The 26538-nt window shown below is 47.4% G+C and overlaps 1 protein-coding gene across 1 annotated transcript in view; it reads right to left on the bottom strand.

The window, feature by feature from the left end:
• The window catches only part of LOC137412243 (T-box brain protein 1-like), an 88496-nt gene that overhangs the window by 3030 nt on the left and 58928 nt on the right, over positions 1 to 26538 (bottom strand). The window contains exons 2-4 of the mRNA XM_078779466.1: positions 11236 to 11418; positions 9819 to 9940; positions 5855 to 6049 (exon numbers count right to left, since the gene is read on the bottom strand). Of these exons, the coding sequence (XP_078635592.1) occupies positions 5855 to 6049; positions 9819 to 9940; positions 11236 to 11386 (468 nt within the window). The 5' untranslated portion in view covers positions 11387 to 11418. The remainder of the gene's footprint in view (positions 1 to 5854; positions 6050 to 9818; positions 9941 to 11235; positions 11419 to 26538) is intronic.

Below are 26538 nucleotides of genomic sequence, written 5' to 3'. Positions count from 1 at the left end.
AACCTTGGCAAATCTCGTGAAGAGCATGCCTCGACGTGTACGTGCTCTCCCGGCTGCTCGTGGGGGTTAGACGAAGTACTGAACTGTAATTTTACTGTCCGTAATCCCAGTCGTAATTTAACTTTTATTTTGTTAAAAAAACATTGGCTAATGTGCAAAATAAAGAGATACTTCTGGAAAACGTACAGAAGTTTAACACAGTACTGTCCGTGAATTGAGTTCGATATCAGTTTACATCACTTTCAAGGATCAATTTATTTACTTCGAAATGTCAAATGTGGTTTTTGTTTCTTTTAAAGGTCACATTAACAAAATCTAGAATAATTTCAACATAATTCCAATGAACTTTTGGTTCCAAGTCATCTTGAAAAGTAAGTTCACCCCCACAAAAAATATATTCCATATTAAATGCCAAGTCTGTCTATATATATATATATATATATATATATATATATATATATATATATATATATATAAATATATATATATATATATATATATATATATATATATATATATATACACAGACTTGGCATTTAATATGGAATATTTTTTTTGTGGTGAACTTACTTTTCAAGATGTCTTAGAACCAAAAGTTCATTGGAATTATGTTGAAATTATTCTAGATTTTGTTAATGTGACCTTTAAAAGAAACAAAAACCACATTTGACATTTCGAAGCAAATAAATTGATCCTTGAAAGTGATGTAAACTGATATCGAACTCAATTCACGGACAGTACTGTGTTAAACTTCTGTGCGTTTTCCAGAAGTATCTTTTTATTTTGCACATTAGCCAAAAAATTTTTTTAACAAAAACAAAAGTTAAATTACGACTGGGATTACGGACAGTAAAATTACAGTTCAGTACTTCGTGTAACCCCCACGAGCATTCAGGAGAGCACGTACACGTTGAGGCATGCTGTTCACGAGATTTGCCAAGGTTTGGACAGGAATCACTTGCCATGCAGTGACAATAGCCTGCTGCAATTCACGCACAGAGGCACGCTGCTGGTCCAAGTTGTCGATTTGACGCGATAATTCTGCCCACAAGTTCTCTATCGGATTCATATCCGGGGACATGGCAGGCCACTCCATATGCTCTCCACCACGGTCAGCAAGAAAGTGTTGGATCATGCGAGCACGATGAGGCCGTGCATTGTCAGCTTGGAAGACAAAGTTTCCTCGTAAGGCTGCACGAACAAATCGAAGCAATGCTTCTTCCAGAATGGCCCTGTGCTTGAACTGGTTCAGGTTTCCATTCAGAACAACCAGGTCAGTTTTGCCCCCAGCATGAAAAGCAGCCCAAACGGCCACCCCACCACCTCCACCTTGGACTCTGGGCACTATACAATCTTCGTTGTTGGCTTCATGCACTTGTCTGCGCACTCGGACGTGGCCATCTTGACGATAGACCAGAAATCTAGACTCGTCACTGAAGATCACGTGATTACAGTGTCCTGGCTGCCATTGACGGTGCTCTCTGGCCCACTGCAATCGGCGCTGGCGGTGTTGTCTGGTCAGACGTGGCTTTCTCAGGGGACGCCTGGCACGATAGCCTGCTTGAACCAGTCGTTGGTTGACTAGCCTTCTGGATACAGCCACATTTGTCAGTTGTTGCCACTCAGCCCTAAGCCGATTAGCTGACTTGGTACGGCCATTGTGGACTAACCGGTGCAGCTGGCAATCATCCCTCCTTGTAGTTCTGCAGGGACGTCCTGGCCTCGGTATTGGAGTAGGGACACCCCTCTGAGCATTTCGTTTCATGATCTTTGACACCTGACCTTGAGTGATGCCATACTGCCGAGCAATAGCACGCTGTTTCATGCCGGAATTTCGTAAAGCCACCACTAAATGACAAACAGCATTGTCGAGTTGAAGGGCCATCTCCAGGGGAAGCGGCAATAACTTTTGTAGACCTGCAGCATTTGTTTTCCACTAATACAGAACACAACAACCCTTATATACCCGATTGTGAAGCCAATCGTCAAATGTACCTGTCCGTACATTTTGTCATGCAACCTGTGATATAATCCTGTTATTGACTTCTTGCTGCGACAGACAATCAGTGACATGGTTATTTTAACAAAGAATCACCGAAGCGTAAAAGAAACTCACCAGATTGATATACCGAGTTCAGAAAGTAAACCCAAGTCAATAAAAATAATAATTCCATATTCAATACCAAGTCTATATATATATATATATATATATATATATATATATATATATATATATATATATATATATATATATATATATATATATATATATATATATTTATATGTATGTATATACAGTGCATTCAGAAAGTATTCAGACCCCTTCACTTTTTACACATTTTGTTACGTTGCAGCCTTATGCTGAAATCGTTTAAATTCATTTTTTCCCTCATCAATCTACACTCAATACCCCATAATGACAAAGAGAACACAGGATTTTAGAAAGTTTTGCAAATTTATGAAAAAGAAAAAACTTAAATGTCACATTTACATAAGTAGTCAGACCCTTTGCTATGACACTTGAAATTTAGCTCAGGTGCCTGCCATTTCTCTTGATCATCTTTGAGATGTTTCTACACCTTGATTGGAGTCCACCAGTGGTAAATTCAATTGATTGGACATGATTTGGAAAGGCACACACCTGTCTATATAAGGTCTCACAGCTGACAATGCATATCAGAGCAAAAACCAAGCCATGAGGTCGAAGGAACTGCCTGCAGAGCTCAGAGACAGGATTGTGTCGAGGCACAGATCTGGGGAAGCCTACAAAAAAAATTCTCTGCTGCATTGAAGGTTCCCAAGACCACAGTGTCCTCCATAATTCTTAAATGTAAGAAGTTTGGAACAACCAGGACTCTTCCTAAAGCTGGCCGCCCGGCCAAACTGAGCAATCGGGGGAGAATGGCCTTGGTAAGAGAGGTGACCAAGAACCCGATGGTCACTCTGGCTGAACTCCAGAGATCCTGTGTGGAGATGGGAGAAACTTCCAGAAGGACAACCATCACTGCAACACCCCCACCGATCTGAGATTTATGGCAGAGTGGCCAGAAGGAAGCATCTCCTCCGTGAAAGACACATGCAAGCCCGCTTGGAGTTTGCAAAAAAGCACCTAAAGGACTCTCAGACTGTGAGAAACAAGATTCTGTGGGCTTTCATGTGCCTTTCACTGAGGAGAGGGTTCCGTCTGGCCACTCTGCCATAAATCTCAGATCGGTGGGGGTGTTGCAGTGATGGTTGTCCTTCTGGAAGTTTCTCCCATCTCCACACAGGATCTCTGGAGTTCAGCCAGAGTGACCATCGGGTTCTTGGTCACCTCTCTTACCAAGGCCCTTCTCCCCCGATTGCTGTTTGGCCGGGCGGCCAGCTCTAGGAAGAGTCCTGGTTGTTCCAAACTTCTTCCATTTAAGAATTATGGAGGCCACTGTGCTCTTGGGAACCTTCAATGCAGCAGAAATGTTTTTGTAGGCTTCCCCAGATTTGTGCCTCGACACAATCCTGTCTCTGAGCTCTGCAGGCAGTTCCTTCGATCTCATGGCTTGGTTTTTGCTCTGATATGCATTGTCAGCTGTGAGACCTTATATAGACAGCTGTGTGCCTTTCCAAATCATGTCCAATCAATTGAATTTACCACAGGTGGACTCCAATCAAGGTGCAGAAACATCTCAAAGATGATCAAGAGAAATGGGAGGCACCTGAGCTAAATTTCAAGTGTCATAGCAAAGGGTCTGAATACTTATGTAAATGTGACATTTCAGTTTTTTCTTTTTAATAAATTTGCAAAACTTTCTAAAATCCTGTTTTCTCTTTGTCATTATGGGGTATTGAGTGTCGATTGATGAGGGGAAAAATGAATTTAAACGATTTCAGTATAAGGCTGCAACATAACAAAATGTGAAAAAAGTGAAGGGGTCTGAATACTTTCTGAATGCACTGTATATATATATATACATACAGTCGTGGCCAAAATATTGGCACCCTTGCATTTTTTTTAAACAACTCAGAATTTTCTTGAAAAAAAAAATTGAAATTGACAAAAGTATTTGGTCTTCACAATTCTTTATTTCACTGTTAATATTACAGAACCTTTGTTTTTGATTCAGAACTTAATATATCCTTTTAAATCAGAAAACACAAATAAATTGCATTGACAAAATTATTGACACCCCAGACTTAATTTTTGGTCGCACAGCCTTTTGAAAAAATAACTGCAGTCAAGCGCTTCCTGTAGCTATGAATGAGCTTCCGAAACCTCTCTACTGGCAGTTTTCGCCCACTCTTCTTGTGCAAACTGCTTCAGTTCTCACAGATTTGAAGGGTGCCTTCTCCCTACTGCTGTTTTCAGATCTCCACACAGGTGTTCAATGGGATTTAGATCTGGACTCATTGTTGGCCACTTCAGAACAGTCCAGCGTTTTGTCTTGAACCATTCCTGGGTGCTTTTTGAAGTGTGTTTGGGGTCATTGTCCTGCTGCAAGATCCATGACCTTCGACGGAGACCCAACTTTCTGACACTGGGTTGAACATTGCGCTCCAAAATGCATTGGTAATCTCCTGATGTCATGATGCCATGCACACATTCAAAGCACCCAGTGCCAGAGGCAGCACAGCAACCCCAAAACATCACTGAATCTCCTCCATGGTTGACTGTAGGGAAGGTGTTCTTTTCTTTGAAGGCTTCATTTTGTTTTCTGTAAACATAGAGATGATGTGCTTCACCAAAAAGCTCTAATTTGGTCTCATCTGTCCACAGGACATTCTCCAGAAGGATTTTGGCTTGTTCAGGTGTGTTTTGACAAACTCCAGTCAGGTTTTCTCAGGAGTGGGGTCCTCCTGGGTCTCCTACCATAGAATGCCCTTTCATTGAGTTGGCGACGGATGTTGTAAATTGAAACTGTCGTACATTGTGTCTGAAGGTCAGCTTGAATCTGTTTGGCAATTGATCGAGGTGCTTTCTTGACCATTCGAACAATCCTTCACTGCAATGTTCAATCAAATTTTCTCTTGTGGCCACGTCCAGGGAGTTTGGCTGCAGTGCCATGGGCCTTAAACTTCCTGATAACATTGCGTACAGTGGACACAGGAACATCAAGGTCCCTGGAGATGGACTCGTAGCCTTGAGATTGTCCATGCTTGTCTACAATCTTGTGTCTGACCTCCTCAGACAATTCTCTGGTTGTCTTTCTTTTCTCCATCCTCATTGCGGTACACACAGTGACACAAAACAACAGAATGACTCCTTTTTCCATTCAAACTGGTGGAATGAGTGATTTTTATATTGCAGGCACCTGCAACTCACCACAGGTGAGTTCAATTCCAAAGTAAAGGAGAATCACCTGCTTGAAATCTAATTATTTCCAACAACTTCAAAAAGGTGCCAATAATATTGTCCGGGCCATTTTAGGATTTCTGTTTGGAATAAGCTAAGTTTTAGTAATTTTTTCAGCTTTTTTGTTTTGTTCCACTGCAAACCAAAGATATACATTTGTGGAGACCAAAATATTTTTTAATGTCAACAATTTTCTGGAAGAAATGCTGCATTATTTGAAGAAAGTGCAAGTGTACCAATATTTTTGTCCACGAGTGTGTGTGTGTATGTATATATATATATATATATAACAGCAGTTCACACAACTTTTCCATACATATAACACGAATCATCATAGGTACAGGACATGAATTAGTACGAGATGTTATCCAAATTTAAACCACACAATTGTATAATCGGCAACATTGCTTTTGTAGATTTAAAAACAAATGAATAATTTTCAGCAATTCGAATGCGACGATTGATCCCAAATATTATACGTTCAAAGAACATGCGTGACGTCAGCACACCATGGCACACGTCCCTCACGTCAGTGTTTTGATAGGCGGTGACAGCGATGAACTGCGTCTCTGGGAACGTAAAGGTCTGCGAGCGACCCCCCTGGGAACTCGGTCCTGCCTGGCTGGTACCCCCGCTGACCACCCCTTCCTCTGCTCCATCGTCCGCTACCTCCACAATGTGTAGTCGTGGCTGGTACTTGTGTAAGGACTGCAGAACGATCATCTGCACGACGTCACACACACACACACACACACACACACACACACACACACCCATGAGTGTCACTGCCCGGACACCACAGGTAGTTTGGCACTGTACACACACCTCGTTTAGGCACGTTAAACAGATTCTTTTAAGGTCTGTTTCTAAAAAAGACACTGACTTTTTTTGCCTTTCAATAATGCAATTCATTTTGGACATACAGCTACCGTAGTTGTAAAGTTGTCTCGTGTAAACCCCTTGCGAACGAGAGACGCTCTCACCCTGAGTGTCTGATGACGTCACATGCGGCATTAAAGCGACAGAGATAGCTTAGAATATCTTATGCGTTTCAAAATAAAATAAAAACACTTTTTTGGGTCGAGCGAGTTGCTCATCTTGATTTACACAATCGTACAATGTAACCCAGACACAGGCAAAGGGACATTGGACCCGTCGTGCGTGTGTCACAGCCCATCATTCCCGTTGTATACATTTCACTTAATTTATTATTTTGCAGGTGCACCATAACATACATTGCACCCCTGCAGGATTGCCAAAAGATGAACCGAATCGCTGTCGAGTAGCACTCCTGGCGCAAAACAAACAAACAAAATAAATAAATAAATGCTTGCGAACCAAAATTTAAAAAACCAAAACCACGGGAAGATATTAAACGTTGGAATATCAATTATCAGATGAGAGATATTCAGTGGAGAAAAAGGACGTGGTGGAGGTGTGCTCTCTTCTTTTTCACATTTAAATTTGCCTTGCAGGTTTCAGGTTCATTTCTAGATTTTAACCTCTTTAAAAAAAAAAAAACCCCTTCTAATTACCCTAAAATATTTCACCAAACATCACCTCCAAATGTCCTGTTTTCCCAGGAAAATCTCAAATCGCTAAAAACATACCGATACAGCGTTTCCCATTGCGTCACAATTTGGAGCGGATCGGGCCAGACGAAGGGGGCACACCTGACGTCATAATTGTCAAAAAGAACGCAATGATTGTTCGCAACTGTGTATTCGGATGGGAGTGAGGAGGACAGCTGATTGAGAAACGTCATACCCGTTTAATAAAATCCGTTACGTCATAATCACTGGGAATTGCTTACACGATTCTTCCATCCCTAAATGGAAGGGAAAAAATGGGAATTCCAAAGGAACAAACGGAGTTAATTACATGAGTTACAAGGGAAGCTGCACCATGAATCACATCATTCGTATCGTCACGTGTCCAGAAGAGCATGCGAGTGCACGGTTTCGTACACAGCGAATGCTTTTTAATTCATTGACAAGAAGCGTGCCATGTGTACAGCGGAGAAATATGATAATGGGTACAAAACTATTCAGGCGTGAACTACTCATGTGGACAAAATTCTTTTCAAACATACGAGTATGCACAAATTATGCACACATATACACGGAGTCACACGGTGCAGTAGCCTACGTGCAAATTGTGTACATGTATACACGGGGGTCGCATGGCACAGTACGTAAAAATTGTGTACATGTATACACAGGGTCACACGGCACAGTACGTACAAATTGTGTACATGTATACAGGGTCACACGGTGCAGTACGTACAAATTGTGTACATGTATACAGGGTCACACGGCGCAGTACGTACAAATTGTGTAAATGTATAAATGGGGTCACACGGTCCAGTACGTACAATTTGTGTACATGTATAAATGGGGTAACACGGCGCAGTACGTACAAATTGTGTACATGTATAAATGGGGTCGCTCAGCCTCAGTACATACAAATTGTGTACATGTATAAATGGGGTCGCACAGCTTCAGTACATACAAATTGTGTACATGTATAAATGGGGTCGCACAGCCTCAGTACGTACAAATTGTGTACATATACAAATATGGTCGCACAGCTCAGTACATACAGATGGTATACATGTATAAATGGGGTCGCATGGCTCAGTACGTACAAATTGTGTACATGTATAAATGGGGTCGCACAGATCATTTATACATGATCGTACATACAAATTGTGTACATGTATAAATGGGGTCACACGGCACAGTACGGACAAATTGTGTACATGTATAAATGGGGTCACATGGCACAGTACGTTCAAATTGTGTACATCTATAAATGTGGTCGCACAGCTCATTACATATAGATGGTATACATGTATAAATGGGATCGCATTACGCAGTACGTACAAATTGTGTGCATGTATAAATATTGTCGCACAGCTCAGTACATACAGATGGTATACATGTATGAATGGGGTCACATGGCGCAGTACGTACAAATTGTGTACATGTATAAATGGGGTCACACGACACAGTACGTACAAATTGTGTACATGTATAAATGGGGTCACACGGCACAGTACGTACAAATTGTGTACATGTATAAATGTGGTCGCACAGCTCAGTACATACAGATGGTATACATGTATAAATGGGGTCACACGGCACAGTACGTACAAATTGTGTACATGTATAAATGTGGTCGCATGGCACATTATGTACAAATTGTGTGCATGTATAAATGTGGTCGCACGGCACAGTACTTACAAATTGTGTACATGTATAAATGTGGTCACACGGCGCAGTACATACAAATTGTGTACATGTATAAATGGGGTCACACAGCGTAGTACATACAAATTATGCACATGTACAAATGGGGTCGCATGCCGCAGTACATACAAATTGTGTACATGTATAAATGGGGTCACACGGCACAGTACGTACAAATTGTGTACATATATAAATGTGATCACACGGTGCAGTACGTACAGATTGTGTACATGTATAAATGGGTCGCATGGCGCAGTACATACAAATTGTGTACATGTATAAATGGGGTCACACGGCACAGTACGTACAAATTGTGTACATATATAAATGGGATCACACGGTGCAGTACGTACAGATTATGTACATGTATAAATGGGGTCACACGGCGCAGTACATACAAATTGTATACATGTATAAATGGGGTTGCATGGCGCAGTACATACAAATTGTGTACATGTATAAATGGGGTCACATGGCGCAATCCATACAAATTGTGAACATGTATAAATGGGGTCACACGGCGCAGTACATACAAATTATGTACATGTATAAATGGGGTTACACGGCGCAGTACATACAAATTGTGTACATGTATAAATGGGGTCACACGGCACAGTACATACAAATTGTGTACATCTATAAATGGGGTCGCATGGCGCAGTACATACAGATTGTGTACATGTATAAATGGGTCACATGGCGCAGTACATACAAATTGTGTACATGTATAAATGGGTCGCATGGCACAGTACATACAAATTGTGCACATGTATAAATGGGTCGCATGGCACAGTACATACAAATTGTGCACATGTATAAATGGGTCGCATGGCGCAGTACATACAAATTATATATATGTATAAATGGGTCACATGGCGCAGTACATACAAATTGTGTACATGTATAAATGGGGTCACACGGCACAGTACATACAAATTGTGTACATCTATAAATGGGGTCGCATGGCGCAGTACATACAAATTGTGCACATGTATAAATGGGGTTACACGGCGCAGTACATACAAATTGTGTACATGTACATACGGAGCCGCATGACAATACATACAAATTGTGTACATGTATATACGGAGCCGCATGACAATACATACAGATTGTGCACATGTATATACGGAGCCGCATGACAATACATACAGATTGTGTACGTGTCTACACAAGGTGGCACAACAGTATATTAAATTTGTGTACTTGTATACACGGGGTCGCACGGTGAGCACGGACACCTGGCATGTGTTGTTCGCGGCTCCTTTGTTGTTGGTGAGTTTCAGTTTCCCGAACGAGATCTCTTGGCGCATCCAATGCGTGCCTGAGTTGGGCGAGTCCGGATGGAGGTATACACGGTTACCTGGTGGAGGCAGACGTGGTCACCTGGTGGAGCTACACGCAGTTACCTTCTTTGGAGGTATACATGGTTAGGTCAATACCCAATATAAGGGAGATCCATGGAATTACCTGATGTAAGTTCACACAGTTATACCTAAATAGTGGAGGCACATGTGGTTATCCATTATAATGCAATTACCTGTTATCCAATTTAATGGTTACCCAATATACGCGGTTACCAAATACAGTGGAAATACACGCAGTTATCCAATACCATGGAAGTACACATGGGTACCCAATGAAATTGAAGTACCTGTGTTTATCCAATACAATTAAGGTACACGCAGTTACCCAAAATATATAATGGAGGTACACTAAGAAAATTGGAGGCGTGATTAGTTACCTGAAATAATGTATGTCTACATAGTTAGTAGTTCCCAAATAGAGGGGAGGAGCATGCCGTTACCTGGTGGACTTAACACGAGATACCCAATAGAGTGGAGATACTTGTGGTTACCCATAGAGTAGAGGTACACTTGGTTACCTATACAGTAGAGGTACACGTGATTACTCAGAGTGGAGGTTCACATGGGAACCCATAAAGTGGAGGTACACGCAGTTACCCATAGAGTGGAGGTACACACAAATACCCATAGAGTGGAGGTACACACAAATACCCATAGAATAGAGGTACATGCAGATACCCATAGAGTGGAGGTACACACAAATACCCATAGAATAGAGGTACATGCAGATACCCATAGAGTGGAGGTACACGCAAATACCTATAGAATAGAGGTACACGCAAATACCCATAGAATAGAGGTACATGCAGATATCCATAGAGTGGAGGTACATGGAGTTATCAATAGAGTGGAGGTACACTCGATTACCCGTGGAGTTACACGCAGACACTATTTTTGCTCAAGCTGCGTATCGCCATTTGGATATTACAAGTGAATGAATATCACAAGTTAACACTTTTGTGTATTATATTTATTATCTGTGTATATGGGGTTATTAGGATTGTGGGAATCGGGATGCGAAATGTGCAACATGGAACAAGAAATCGCGCATGAAGTGACGTTTCGTGTGCAATTGGGTGATGATCATTTACAACGATGTGAACACGAAGGATGATCAGCAAGTTCGTGGCCCGATCCCAAAAAATAATAATAATCACATACGTTGCCTTTTTATTTTTAAGGTATTTAAAATCGACCACCTTGATTTATTTCACACACTCTTTCCATCAGGCTGATGGTGCCTCGTGCAGGTAGTCGCACACGTCGCACCTGTCCGTGCAGGCACACTCACCCTGCACGTTCGTGTCCGCCTTTCCGCAGGGAACCCACTTCCCACCCTGAAAGCGCCAGTGGTTCGGGTCGGCCAGGACCACGTCCACGAAGATGTTGTAATGTGCCGTGGGGTCAAGACCCGACACGGTGAAGCTCAGGAAGGGGAACATCCGCCTGGAGGGCGACAAAGTGTGGCTGTGTACTGCACAGCACGGATCGTTATAAACTACACACAGTTTAGTTAACTACATATTGCGTCATTCACCTTTTACGCAATCGGAATAAGTTTCAAAAATAAAAGAATAATCTGGAATATTTGTATTGGAAACGAATCCATAAATTGGAGGGAAAATATTTAATAATATACGGTATGAGGGTCGAAAGTTTATGGGGAAAAAACTTTTTTTATTCCAAATAAACTGGATATTCGTGGAAAATCCAACAAATTTATAAAAAATAAATGTATATTCTGTAGTTGTTTTTATATTAATATATTTGTCAAATATGGATGGAAAACTTTCGGATTATTTCATTTTCCCATGCTTCCCAAAATTGCACTTCGTCGATTGCGAAGTCAAACTCTCGAAGGAAATTGTCCGTTTAAATTGGCGTTTCGAAGGACGCGCCTTCACGACCTCGGGGTCCAAGACCCCGCAGAGACGCGAGGGCGACGATGCGTCCGAATGACCCCTCGGGTCCCTCCCTCACCTGCCCTGCTTGGTGATGATCATCTCCGTCTGGTGCCGGTGGAACTTGATCCAGAGCACGCGGTTGCACAGGTACACGTGCGCCTTCCCAGGTACGAGGCCCGGCGCTCCGGGGGCCAGCTGGTAGAACGAACCACCTTGGTACGCGTGGCCGTACTGCTGCGGGTACGAGTATCCCGCCAAGGACTGCGAGCCCGCGGCGGTGGCACTCAGAAACGTACCGTACGCGCTCCCGGGCAGCACCGACTGCGTGGGCAAGTAGCGGCCCGGGCTCCCCACGGCGAACGCGGAGGCCGCGGGCACCTGTTGCCCAGCGTACGGGAACATGACGCTCGTGGATCCGTACGCGGGGGCGAGGGCACCTTTATCGCACTGCAGCTCCTCGTAGGCGAGGCGGGGGTCGGCGGACTCACCGAAGTACAGGGTCTTGGACGACGCCGCCTCGTCCTGCACCTCCTTGCCGGGAACCGCGGGTAAGAAAACGCCAGGCGGCGCGGTCATGCCTGCCCCGTGGTGTCCGAACCGACGAGGTGTCAGCGCGGCCCCAGGGCAGGATCCCGCCTCATCTCGCGGGGAAAGTTCCAAGTCGAAGCGTGGGTGCCGCAGGCGAAGACCGTTACCGAAGCCCGAGAAGTTGCAAGGTGCCAGCTCGGCGGAGGTCGACAAACGGATGTGAGCCAGCTGCATTCTCCTGCGAATACGGGCCCTTTCCACGTGCCAGAGGCGGGCTCAGATGACAGGCGCCCCGGAGGAGCGGCGCGGAGGGGCTGCGGACAGGCGGCGGCGTTCCCGGTCATTGGAGCCGCCAATAGTGACGTCGGGGTATAATATAGCTCGTGCGCATCAAAGCCCCCCGACGTACGTACGTACAACCCGCCCCTGCCCCCCAGCTGCAATCTCACGTAGTACGACTCCATATGTGTACTGTTCATGCAGCTTATGTTGATGTATGTTTGCGCGCACGCGCAACAAGACGCACAAACGCTTCGACCGGAGCAGTTTGACACGTGGTGGATCCTGACACGCGGTGGTCAGATGGCCTCGGTCGGGGGTCCAGCACGGCCGATACTACGAGATGGATTACATGTTCAGTTCCGGTACAAAAATACAACTCCATGAGAGCTTGTGCTGAAGAGAAGCACGATTGGAAACAACATGATCAGGAAACACCGCACATTGCAATGTAGACCACAATCGCTCCACATCGGCAACCGAACATAATAATAATAATAATAATAATAATAATAATAGAGCTACAACGGGAAGGTAGTTCAAGGGAGATTAGAGACGTACTGGTCGTGTGAAGAGAAATCTACTCTTGGCCGGACAAAACATTCCCACCATTTTCAAATCCTTCCATGTAAATGGAAATTGAGGAAACTCATATGGCACACAGACACACACAAACACACTCATACATATACACACATATACAGACACACTCATACATATACACACACATACAGACACACTCATACACATACACATATACACACACTCATACATATACATATATACATAAGCAGATATACATATACACATACACATATACATATATACATATACACATATACATACATACATATACACATATAAATATATATATTGTTGCGGATATGGGACTTGGCCTCAATATCCGCTTGTAAATACTCCCCTATTTCCCCAATACTCCCCAACTATCCCCAATCCCCCATTCCCTAGTCCCATTGCCTGTAAACAACACTCTGTAGAACCGACTTTCCCCTTTTTCCCCCATTAAATGTCGTGCCCAGGTCCACCGCATCTCACGTAGACAACTTTCGGACATCTTGCTAGTTATTCTTAGTCTATGTCAGTTAAGGACTCGTTTCCATTAATTCTGACTCTTCGTTGCACCAGAATGTGATTATATGGCACCAGTAGTGAGTTTAGGACCTTCCCAAACCTCCTCCCATCTTCTTCCCCAAACAACAACTACAACAACAACTACAACAACAACTACAACAACAGAGGGACGTGGCGTGCGGGGAGTGTGCGTCCTCACATCGGCTTGGTTAGCCGCCATTGACCATGTGCGCCGACGGGGTTACCACGAAGGGGCTGCCTGTCGGCCCCTCGTCAAGGGCGGAGCCGGTAACCCCCGCACCCAATGAGAAGCAACGGGCCGATTCCATCTGGGGCGGAGCTAACGAGCCGAGGGCGTGTCACTCCCCGCCGGATATACGCAGCGACTTACCGGACGTGACGTCAGATGCGCCCCCAGCTTGAGAAGACAAGTCACCACCTCCGAGCGCTGAGTGAGACCTCCCGCATCTTTGGACTGGACCGGGTCGATTTTGCCCCTGAGCCAAGGTGCACCTTGAGCCATCGAAGACCTGCCCCTCCTTGCCATCAATCCCCGTGTGAGTCAGTTTTGTCCCGTTTATCTGTCGTCTGTCGGGGCTAATATAAGAGTGTGTCTAAGTGCCTGCCTTTCTATGCTGTCCCTCTTGTCGTTGTAATCTGACCTTCCGCCCTAACATAACCTCCTCCGGAGGTCTTGAGAACCGTATCCCTGGTGTCGTGTCATTTTAATCCCAGCCGTTGTGTCCTTTTCCTTCATTGATTTAGCGTAGCGCGACTCGGCAACGTTCGAGTATAATCGGGTAACTTGTGCGGACACGGCGGCCATTCCGCTCGGCCCACCATAACATCAAAGTCGTGTCTGTAACAATTGGTGTCAGGAGTGTCGGATTCGGACCTGGGACTAAATTTGTTAGGCCCAAATTTTGGGAAGTAGAATTCGATCCGGAGCGCGTTTACGCGCTCGAAATTATAAAGGCGAAATTTGATTGTGTTTTACAAAATATAAAAACCCGAATTTTGAAAGTCGCGCTATGGCGGATCAAGACAGCTGGGGTCCGGTAGAGGAGAGTGAGGTAGGGTCGGTCCAGGACCAAATTGAGGGACGCGAGGAGAGCGAAGCAGCGAGGGTAGCAGACGCACAAATTAGCGTCGTTGCGCCCGACATTGCGGGTGCGCAAAATGGCGCCTCGCTGGTCGCGGCGCCCGCGACCGTGGCAGCGCCCCTGGTGGATTCGAACCTTTTCCTCCTGCAAATGAGGGCCTTTATGGAACAAATGGGAGACCAAATTGGAGGTTTGAAAAACCGGATGGATGCTCAGAGTGAGCGATTGGAGGGCCAAATGGGGGTAATGGGAAACCAATTGGGGGTAATGGGAAGCCAAATGGGGGTAATGAGGGACGAAGCGAGGGGTACCGGTGAGGGATTAGACAATAATTTTAAGGGATTAGACAATAATTTTAAGGAATTAGACAATAATTTTAAGGGATTAGACAAGAAATTTGGGAAATTAGACAATAGATTAGGGGAAATACAGGAGGGGTTAACGGGGGTAGAAAATAGAATGGCTGCCCAGGAGAATCAGATAGAGGGAGTGAAAAATGGGTTAGAGGGGTTAGAAAACAGTATGGAAGGCAAATTGAGGGACATGAGGGACCAAGCGGAAAGGGAAGTTAAACAAATGGGGCAGCAGATAGAGGGGGTCAGAATGGGGGTAGAAACCAAACTGGATGCTCACAGGGAGGAAATGGAGCAGATGAGGGTGGCATCTGGGCAGGAGATGCAAGTGATGGGAGAAGAGATCAGAAGAGGAGTGAGTGAGGAGGTCGGAGGAGTGCGCGAGGAGGTGAGGCACTGTAAGGAGCGCATGGAGAAGGAGGTGAGAAAGGGGACTGTAAAATTGCAAGGGGGCATAGAGGACCTGACGCAGGAGGTGGAGCAGCTGACAGAGGGACAAAAAGAACTAACGGACCAGGTAAAGAAGAACACAGCGGTGATAGGAGGGTTAAAAGCGACACAAAATGACCTAAAAAATGACTTGGTAGCGACGAAGAGGGAATGTCAGATGGTACGTGAGGGACTGACAACGAGGCTGGACGAGGTGATAGAGGTAATGGAGACGAAGGACCGGCAGGTGAGGACGCACATGGAAACGGTCAAGGTAGCCTTGGAGGACGAGCTTGAGGAGACGTACCGGGGAATAAAAGAGGTGAAGCAGAAATTAGAAGAAGTGGAAGAAGGGGTGAGCGAAATTAAGAAGCGACGGAGAGGGGATAACAAAGAGATAAAAGAGGAAGTAAAAGAATTGGTCCAAAGTCTGTGTTTGGATCGTGATGATGTGCTCATTAACCGGACTAGGGCATGCCCGTACTATATATATATCTAAAATTATATCCCCCCCCTCTATTTACATGAAATGGTTTGGTCCAAAGCGAACGGCTTGCGAGTACGGTGACAATCCCCCCCCTCTATTTACATGAAATGGCTTGGTCCAAAGCGAACGGCTTGCGAGTACGGTGACAATCCCCCCCCTCTATTTACATGAAATGGTTTGGTCCAAAGCGAACGGCTTGCGGAGTTTGGTAAAGAAATCGCCATAGCGTGCACAAATGCGCAGGAAAGCGAAAGAATCGCAAATTAGTTTTAATTAGTTTTAAAACATAGTTTAACGCCAACATAGTTTGCCAACGTGAAATAAATGAATACGCTCTCAAATGTGCCGTCCGAGGCAGAGTCTGTTCGGCACGTTCGGCACACGTGATAGCTCGCTGCTCTCTGATTGGTTGAATCGTTTTTTGGACATAGCTCGGTAACTACTTGTCCGATTAATATGAAACCTTGAAAAGGCACATCCTCGGGTCCCCAGCAATATACCTGGCAAGTTTAAAGTATATCGGACCCGTGGTTGTCGAGAAACAGCGGTCACAGACAAACAAACAAACATACACACAGAGATTAGTGGAATTATAGATAGACTAGGGCATGCCCGTACTATATATAAGCTAGGACGTGCCCGTACGTGGGTGCCCGTTCCTTGCAAAAAAAAAAAAACTGCAAAAAAAAAAAAAACTGCAAAAAAAAAACAATGGTTTGGTCCATTCGCAACGACCACAGAACCCCCCCCCCCCCTCTATTTACATGAATGGTTTGGTCCATTCGCAAAGCCAAAGCGAACGACCACAGAACCCCCCCCTCTATTTACATGAATGGTTTGGTCCATTCGCAAAGCCAAAGCGAACGACCACAGAACCCCCCCCCCCCTCTATTTACATGAATGGTTTGGTCCATTCGCAACGGCAAAGCGAACGGCGAACGGCTAAATCGCCATAGCTCGGTAAGTACTTGTCCGATTAATTTCAAACCTTGAAAAGGCACATCCTCGGGTCCCCAGCAATATACCTGGCAAGTTTCAAGTATATCGGACCGGTAGTTGTCGAGAAACAGCGGTCACAGACAAACGTACAGACGTACAGACGTACAGAGATTACTGGAATTATAGATAGATGAGGGATTCGCAGGTGATGGAGGAGAAGCGAAGAGGAAGAGGACCCGGTGTAAGTGGTGACCAATATGGTCGTGCGTATGATGCGCCAGGTGATTTAAGAAGCTTGGGGGTCGAGATGGACCCGGGTGTTCGTGAGAGGCCGTTGGTGAAGTGTGCGACAGGTCTGGTGTGCGAAAAAGGAGGTGTGCGAGAAAGTCCGACTCTGGGGTGTGTGAGGAAAAAGTGCGTGCCAAGGAGTGAGGGTGCTGGCGAGAGTGAGTCGGTCGTAGCGCGTGTGCGAGGGGGCACATGGAAGCGCGGTGTGGTAAGTGTTACAGAGGGTGTGACGGGAGAGTGTGCGCGAGAAAGGTGTGTGACGGACAGGTGCATGGGGAAAGAGTGCGCTGTCAAAGGCAAGGAAGAATGCACACCTGTGGTGAGTGTTACAGAGGGTGTAACGGGAGAGTGTGCGCGAGAAAGGTGTGTGACGGACAGGTGCATGAGGAAAGAGTGCGCTGTCAAGAGTAAGGGTGAGTGCGCTGTCAAGAATGGAGGTGAGAGTAGTGAGAGTGACACGGAGCGTGAGTTGGTGGTGACAGGTGAGAAAGGAAGCACACCTGGAATGGTAGAGCGTGAGTGGGAATGCACGCTGGAGTTGGTGGTGAGGCACGTGGTTGGGTGTGCGAATGAGAGCACACCTGTGATTGTCACAGAGGAGGTGACAGAGGAGGGGGCGCGAAGAGGTGTGTTGGTGAGGTGTGCGACCAACGAATGTGTGCCAAAGTGTTCGGTGGTCAGGTGTGTGACCAAGGCTGTGAGTGGAATGAGTGTACCGAGGTGTGTAAGGAAAGGTACGAGGAGCATGGGCACGGCTGGATGTGTGAGCAAGGAACGGGCTGCGGGGTGTAAGCGTCCAGGTGAAGCATCGACGGTAACCGGTTTAGAGGTTAGGTCGACTTTTAGCCGAATCGGGCCCTCGGTGCGTGCTGGGCCTCGCTTTGAACGGCCGCGTCCGTGCTCCACTAGGCGGAGCGGGCAGCCCGATAGAAAGGGTCGTCATGGCGACCACTTTTTGTTGAGGCAGTCCGGCAGGTCGAGATCGGGACATTGGATGGCTCCACGCCGAGATGGTGCGTGGGATCTCGGCCCGGGTAAGCCCCCGTCCCTGCACCGAGTGCCGGACGCATCCAGCCGCTGGCACAGAACAACCCGCATTCATGGCTTGGCTTTACGAAGCCGGGCTTTGGACAGGAATTGGCGCACCGAGAGGCATTAGTGAGTAGACTGGGTGATGAGGTTAGTGTTTTGGACCCAAAATTAGAGAAAAACAAAATTTGATGATTGGCAAGGGATTGGCAGTAGTGATTGGCAGTTGATGGGTAGTGATTGGCAAATTTTTGATTTGTCGAAATTTGATGTGCAAAATTGGTAGTGAGCGATGGGCCCGGTGGGTAAGGCTGGCATCCCTGCCACCCTTCCCATGGTGGGGCAAATGCGCAATAGATTATGGGGTGTATGGCAGTGAAAACTAGCCCGGGTGGGTTAGGTTATATTGATAGGGATCTAGCGAAGATGACATTAGGTAACGTTAAGTTTAGTTAGTGACTGATATCTGTAGTGGGGACGCAGGTAGATTAGTGTGGATGATAATGACGTGGGAGCGCAATAGTTTAAAGGGACGACTGGGAAGCGCAAGTTTCAGAAGGGAGTAGTTAGCTGAAATGATGCCGTGTGTGTGAGAATTGAACAGGTGTGATTGCACAGGTGTGCAACTGGACAGGTGTGTGGAACAGTGTGTGAGTAATGAGTGTTGTGGATCAGCGCGAATGCGCTTGGGGAGAGAAGGGTGCAGGCGGCACCAAGAGTGAGAGCACAGGTGTGCAAGTACAGGTGTGTGGAGAGAGTTGGAGTAAGTGGTACGGAGTGGTGTGCATGGTGCGAAGGTGTGAATGGGGGAAGAGTGGACCCCCATCACGGATACCCGGGGCGGGTAGTGTAAGTGTTAGGTAGAGGGTACAGGTAAATTGTGGTTGGATATTGGCATCTGTGGTGCGGGTGACAGAATGGTACTGTGGATGGGTGCATTAGTGTGGTGGAAATGGCTGGGCGTGTAGCCTGTTAGTGCGTGTAGTTGGTTGGGCACTCCACCACTGTGAGGATGTCGGCCAGGTGAGGCCGCAGGTGGGCTCTGGGAGCCGGTAGAGTTGTGGATGGGGCCCGAGGATCCGGAGGATGGACCCGGGTAGCCCAGTGCCAGAGAGGGCACCGAGTGGGGAGAGCGCCAGAGGGCCTTCCCCAGGTAGTTAGGTTAGGGTAAGGAGCAGGTAAGCTCGGAGGCAACTGCAGTGGTGGAGGTGTGCAGGTGGGTAGACCGGCTCGGAGAGCTTCACGTCGCAGCCCAGAAATTGTGCGAGGGCACCGAGAGATGAATCGGGGGAGTGAGACCCCAAATTGAAAAGCACCACAGTTTGGCCAATGGGAATTGGTTTTTAGAACCCATAGTGTAAGAGGGCCAATGGTTTGGCCGGAGAAAGACCCCGGGTAGTGTAAAGTTGTTAAAGTCATTTAGGAGATAGTTAGGATTAATGAACCTGTCGCACCATACGCAGCCACTTACCTGTGGTGATGATGATGACTCCACACCTGTGTTTTCTTTGTTCTGTGTGCAGGAAATGAGAATTGCTGGGTGGATTGGTGAGACGCATCACGACGTGGATGAGACATTGGGGTGATTCCATCTCTCCCTCCCTAGGAGGGACTGATGATGAATTGGTGATAGCAAATTATGATGTTGAGTTGGAGATGGCAAATTTTGATGAGAGTTGAAAATGGCAAATTTGATTGGTTAGGAGGGAGAGAAGACGAATTTGGTATATGGGAGGAACGGGGAAGACAGTAGGGATGTTTGTTGATTTGTAAAGTAGATGTTTATGGGTAGTGTTGTGTTTTGTGGATGCAGTAAGGGGTAAGGGAGGGGCCATGTAGGTTACCTGGTGGGGGGGGGGGGGGAGCGTACGGTAGGAACGTACCTGTCTCACCTGGTTCCCATGTGCCCCCAGTGTGCATCATCTTATATTGCGTGCACTTTTGCGCCCTTACCACCTTACTCACTTGTCTTCTTCTTTTGTCTCCCACCTCCGAGGATCTGGCTTTGGGGTAGAGAGAGAGGAGAGAGAGGTGCTGGCTACGCAGTTGTGGGCCTGCACTTTCGCTGCTTGCTGCCTGGATCGATACACCATATGGACCGCAATGTTGGTGGCCACCCACAATGGACCGCAGTTCTCTTGCGGCCAAGCACCACCCGTGGATGGACCTATGGGTCAACGTGGCACCTATGCCATACAGGTGAACCACTTTTAGTTGACACCACTGAAGGCCACAATACAGAAATGGACGCGGTTGGCGCCTTTCTTTAGTTTTGAAAGAAGCCAGAAGGCCAAGTGCACCACACGAAGAGCAAGAGACACCTGCAGGGTTAGGGGTTGTTGAATTTATTTTTATTCATTGAACAATGGTGACTGCACCGATTGGTGCTGGGGTGGTGCTTTTGGTGCTTGGACGGGGTGCTCTGCACATTATTAAAGGCCGTAAGGCCACAGAGCACTCGTGGGTTGGTGTATCGATGCTGGCATGCGTGCTCTCTCTATGCATAACATCTGCATGTGTTCCTCCAAAAACAGGTCCTGGATCGTAGTGTAAATATCAGCGTAGTCTTGTAAATAATGCTCCCTACCGGCTGTATGTTTAGTTTGCGAATTCTTTCCGGATTCGGTTATCCTGTGGGTGTGTTTCTGTGAGGAGAAGGGTGCAACGTCGCAGGGGGACATATTTACTCATTTGTGAATATCTGTAAAACTGTCGCACTCAGGGTAGAGTTAATAGTAGAGGGAACTACATCTGCGTGCCACACTAAAATAGGTAAAAATTTATCGGGTCGGGACGCCCCGAGGGTAGAGAAGGGTGCAATGTTGCGGATATGGGACTTGGCCTCAATATCCGCTTGTAAATACTCCCCTATTTCCCCAATACTCCCCAACTATCCCCAATCCCCCATTCCCTAGTCCCATTGCCTGTAAACAACACTCTGTAGAACCGACTTTCCCCTTTTTCCCCCATTAAATGTCGTGCCCAGGTCCACCGCATCTCACGTAGACAACTTTCGGACATCTTGCTAGTTATTCTTAGTCTATGTCAGTTAAGGACTCGTTTCCATTAATTCTGACTCTTCGTTGCACCAGAATGTGATTATATGGCACCAGTAGTGAGTTTAGGACCTTCCCAAACCTCCTCCCATCTTCTTCCCCAAACAACAACTACAACAACAACTACAACAACAACTACAACAACAGAGGGACGCGGCGTGCGGGGAGTGTGCGTCCTCACATCGGCTTGGTTAGCCGCCATTGACCATGTGCGCCGACGGGGTTACCACGAAGGGGCTGCCTGTCGGCCCCTCGTCAAGGGCGGAGCCGGTAACCCCCGCACCCAATGAGAAGCAACGGGCCGATTCCATCTGGGGCGGAGCTAACGAGCCGAGGGCGTGTCACTCCCCGCCGGATATACGCAGCGACTTACCGGACGTGACGTCAGATGCGCCCCCAGCTTGAGAAGACAAGTCACCACCTCCGAGCGCTGAGTGAGACCTCCCGCATCTTTGGACTGGACCGGGTCGATTTTGCCCCTGAGCCAAGGTGCACCTTGAGCCATCGAAGACCTGCCCCTCCTTGCCATCAATCCCCGTGTGAGTCAGTTTTGTCCCGTTTATCTGTCGTCTGTCGGGGCTAATATAAGAGTGTGTCTAAGTGCCTGCCTTTCTATGCTGTCCCTCTTGTCGTTGTAATCTGACCTTCCGCCCTAATATAACCTCCTCCGGAGGTCTTGAGAACCGTATCCCTGGTGTCGTGTCATTTTAATCCCAGCTGTTGTGTCCTTTTCCTTCATTGATTTAGCGTAGCGCGACTCGGCAACGTTCGAGTATAATCGGGTAACTTGTGCGGACACGGCGGCCATTCCGCTCGGCCCACCATAACATCAAAGTCGTGTCTGTAACAATATATATATATATATGTATATATATATATATATATATATATATATTGTTACAGACGCGGTGGTGGATGTTGGTTCACCGAGCGGTTTGGTATGACCGCGCCTGCACGTTTACCCGATTATACTCGAACGTTGCCGAGTCGCGCTACGCTGAATCAATGAAGGAAAAGGACACAACGGCTGGGACTAAAATGACACGACACCAAGGGTTCAGTTCTCAAGACCTCCGGAGGAGGTTATATTAGGGCGGAAGGTTAGATTACAGGAATGAGAGGGACAGCATAGAAAGACAGGCACTTAGACACACTTATCTTATTCCCTGACAGACGACAGATAAACAGGACAAAACTGACTCACACGGGGATTGATGGCAAGGAAAGGCAGAATCGATGGCTCCAGGTGCACCTGGGCTCAGGGCAGGATCGACCCGGTCCGGTCTAGAGATGCGGGGAGGTCGCAGCGCTCGGATGTGGTGATTGTCTTCTCAAGCTGGGGGCGCATCTGACGTCACATCCGGTAAGTCGCCGCGTATATCCGGCGGGGAGTGACACGCCCTCGGCTCATTAGCTCCGCCCCAGATGGAATCGGTCCGCCCTTCTTATTGGGTGCGGGGGGTTTACCAGGCTCCGCCCTTGACGAGGAGCTGACAGCCAGCCCCTTCGTGGTAACCCCGTGGAGCGCATGGGTAATGGCGGCTAACCGAGCCGGAGTGAGGACGCACACTCCCCGCGCGCGCCGTTGTTGTAGTTGTTGTTGTAGTTGTTGTTGTTGTTTGGGGAAGAAGATGGGAGGAGGTATGGGAAGGTCCTAAACTCACTACTGGTGCCATATAATCACATTCTGGTGCAACGAAGAGTCAGAATTAATGGAAACGAGTCCTTAACTGACATAGACTAAGAATAACTAGCAAGATGTCCGAAAGTTGTCTACGTGAGATGCGGTGGACCTGGGCACGACATTTAATGGGGGAAAGAGGGGAAGGTCGGTTCTACAGAGTGTTGTTTACAGACAATGGGACTAGGGAATGGGGGATTGGGGATAGTTGGGGAGTATTGGGGAAATAAGGGAATATTTACAAGCGGATATGGAGGCCAAATTCCATATTCGCAACATTGCACCCTTCTCTACCCTCGGGGCGTCTCGACCCGATAAATTTTTACCTATTTTAGTGTGCCACTCAGATGTAGTTCCCTCTACTATTAACTCTACCCTGAGTGCGACAGTTTTACAGATATTCACAAATGAGTAAATATGTCCCCCTGCGACGTTGCACCCTTCTCCTCTCAGAAACACACCCACAGGATAACCGAATCCGGAAAGAATTCGCAAACTAAACATACAGCCGGTAGGGAGCATTATTTACAAGACTACGCTGCTATTTACACTACGATCCAGGACCTGTTTTTGGAGGAACACATGCAGATGTTATGCATAGAGAGAGCACGCATGCCAGCATCGATACACCAACCCACGAGTGCTCTGTGGCCTACGGCCTTTAATAATGTGCAGAGCACCCCTTCCAAGCATCAAAAGCACCACCCCATCACACAGTGAGCACCATCCGGTGCACCAATAAAGTGTCTATAAATCATTGTGTGGTGTCGCAGCCGGCCGATGTTCTGCCGCTGGTCTTGCCTTCGTGTGGTGCACTTGGCCTTCTTACTTCTTTCAAAAATAAAGAAAGGCGCCAACCGCGTCCATTTCTCTATTGTGGCCGTCAGGGGGCCAACTGTTAGTGGTTCACCTTGTATGGCATAGGTGCCACGTTGACCCATAGGTCCATCCATGGGTGGTGCTTGGCCGCAAAAGAACTGCGGTCCATTGTGGGTGGCCACAAACATTGCGGTCCATATGGTGTATCGATCCAAGCAGCAAGCAGCGAAAGTGCAGGCCCACAACTGCGTAGCCAGCACCTCTCTCTCCTCTCTCTCTGCCCCAAAGCCAGATCCTCGGAGGTGGGAGACAAAAGAAGCAGACAAGTGAGTAAGGTGGTAAGGGCGCAGAAGTGCACGCAATGCAAGGTAATGCACACTGGGGGCACATGGGAACCAGGTGAGACAGGTACGTTCCTACCGTACGCCCCCCCCCCCTCCCACCAGGTAACCTACATGGCCCCTCCCTTACCCCTTACTGTATCCACAAAACACAACACTACCCATAAACATCTACTTTACCAATCAACAAACGTCCCTACTGTCTTCCCCGTTCCTCCCATAAACCAAATTCGTCTTCTCTCCCTCCTAACCAATCAAATTTGCCATTTTCAACTCAACATCAAAATTTGCCATTACCAATTCATCATCAGTCCCTCCTAGGGAGGGAGAGATGGAATCACCCCAATGTCTCATCCACGTCGTGATGCGTCTCACAAATCCAACAGCAGTCCTTGCTTCCTGCACACAGAACAAAGAAAACACAGGTGTGGAGTCATCATCATCACCACAGGTAAGTGGCTGCGTATGGTGCGACAGGTTCATCAATCCTAACTATTTCCTAAATGACTTTAACAACTTTACACTACCCGGGGTCTTTCTCCGGCCAAACCATTGGCCCTCTTACACTATGGGTTCTAAAAACCAATTCCCATTGGCCAAACTGTGGTGCTTTTCAATTTTGGGTCTCACTCCCCCGATTCATCTCCCGGTGCCCTCGCACAATTTCTGGGCTGTGGCGTGTACCTCTCCCAGCGGGTCTACCCACCTGCACACCTCCACCACTGCAGTTGCCTCCGAGCTTACCTGCTCCTTACCCTAACCTAACTACCTGGGGAAGGCCCTCTGGCGCTCTCCCCACTCGGTGCCCTCTCTGGCACTGGGCTGCCCGATCCACACCCGGGATCCTCAGGCACCCACTCACAACTATCGGCTCCCAGAGCCCACCTGCGGCCTCACCTGGCCGACATCCTCACAGTGGTGGAGTGCCCAACCAACTACACACACTAACAGGCTACACGCCCAGCCATTTCCACAACACTAATGCACCCATTCACAATACCATTCTGCAACCGCACCACAGATGCCAATATCCAACCACAATTTACCTGTACCCTCTACCTAACACTTACACTACCCGCCCCGGGTACTCGTGAAAGGGGTCCACTCTTCCCCCATCCACACCTTCGCACCATGCACACCACTCCGTACCACTTACTCCAACTCTCTCCACACACCTGTACTTGCACACCTGTGCTCTCATTCTTGGTGCTGCCTGCACCCTTCTCTCCCCAAGCGCATTCGCGCTGATCCACACACTCACTACTCACACACTGCTCCACACACCTGTCCAGTTGCACACCTGTGCAATCACACCTGTTCCATCCTCACACACACACGGCATCATCTCATCTAACTACTCCCCTCTGAAACTTGCGCTTCCCAGTCGTCCCTTTAACCTATTGCGCTCCCTCGTCATTATAATCCTTACTAATCTACCTGCGTCCCCACTACAGGTATCAGTCACTATCTAACCTTAACGTCACCTAATGTCATCTTCTAGGTCCCTACACACATATAACCTAACCCACCCGGGCTAGTTTTCACTGCCATACACCCCATAAGCTATTGCTCCTTTGCCCCCACCTTCTGTGAGGGATGGTGGATTTGCCATCCCACCACATCGGGGGTCTCTCACTACCAATTTTGCACATCAAATTTCAACAAATCAAAAATTTGCCAATCACTACCCATCATCTGCCAATCACTACTGCCAATCCTTTGCCAATCATCAAATTTTGTTTTTCTCTAATTTTGGGTCCAAAACACTAACCTCATCACCCAGTCTACTTACTACTGCCTCTCGGTGCGCCAATTCCTGTCCAAAGCCCGGCTTCGTAAAGCCAAGCCATGAATGCGGGTTGTTCTGTGCCAGCGGCTGGATGCGTCCGGCACTCGGTGCAGGGACGGGGGCTTACCCGGGCCGAGATCCCACGCACCATCTCGGCGTGGAGCCATCCAATGTCCCGATCTCGACCTGCCGGACTGCCTCAACAAAAAGTGGTCGCCATGACGACCCTTTCTATCGGGCTGCCCGCTCCGCCTAGTGGAGCACGGACGCGGCCGTTCAAAGCGAGGCCCGGCACGCACCGAGGGGCCCGCTTCGGCTAAAAGTCGACCTAACCTCTAACCTGGTTACCGTCGATGCTTCACCTGGATTCTTACAAGCATACGCTACCCCTTTCTTGCTCATACATGCAGCCGTTCCCATGCTCCTCGTCGTACCTTTCCTTACACACCCAGGTACACCCATTCCACTCACAGCCTT

Source organism: Myxine glutinosa, chromosome 6 (assembly GCF_964187855.1).
Source record: "Myxine glutinosa chromosome 6, kmMyxGlut1.1, whole genome shotgun sequence".
Classification (NCBI taxonomy): Eukaryota; Metazoa; Chordata; class Myxini; order Myxiniformes; family Myxinidae; genus Myxine; species Myxine glutinosa.
This window is presented reverse-complemented; position numbering and strand designations above follow the sequence as displayed.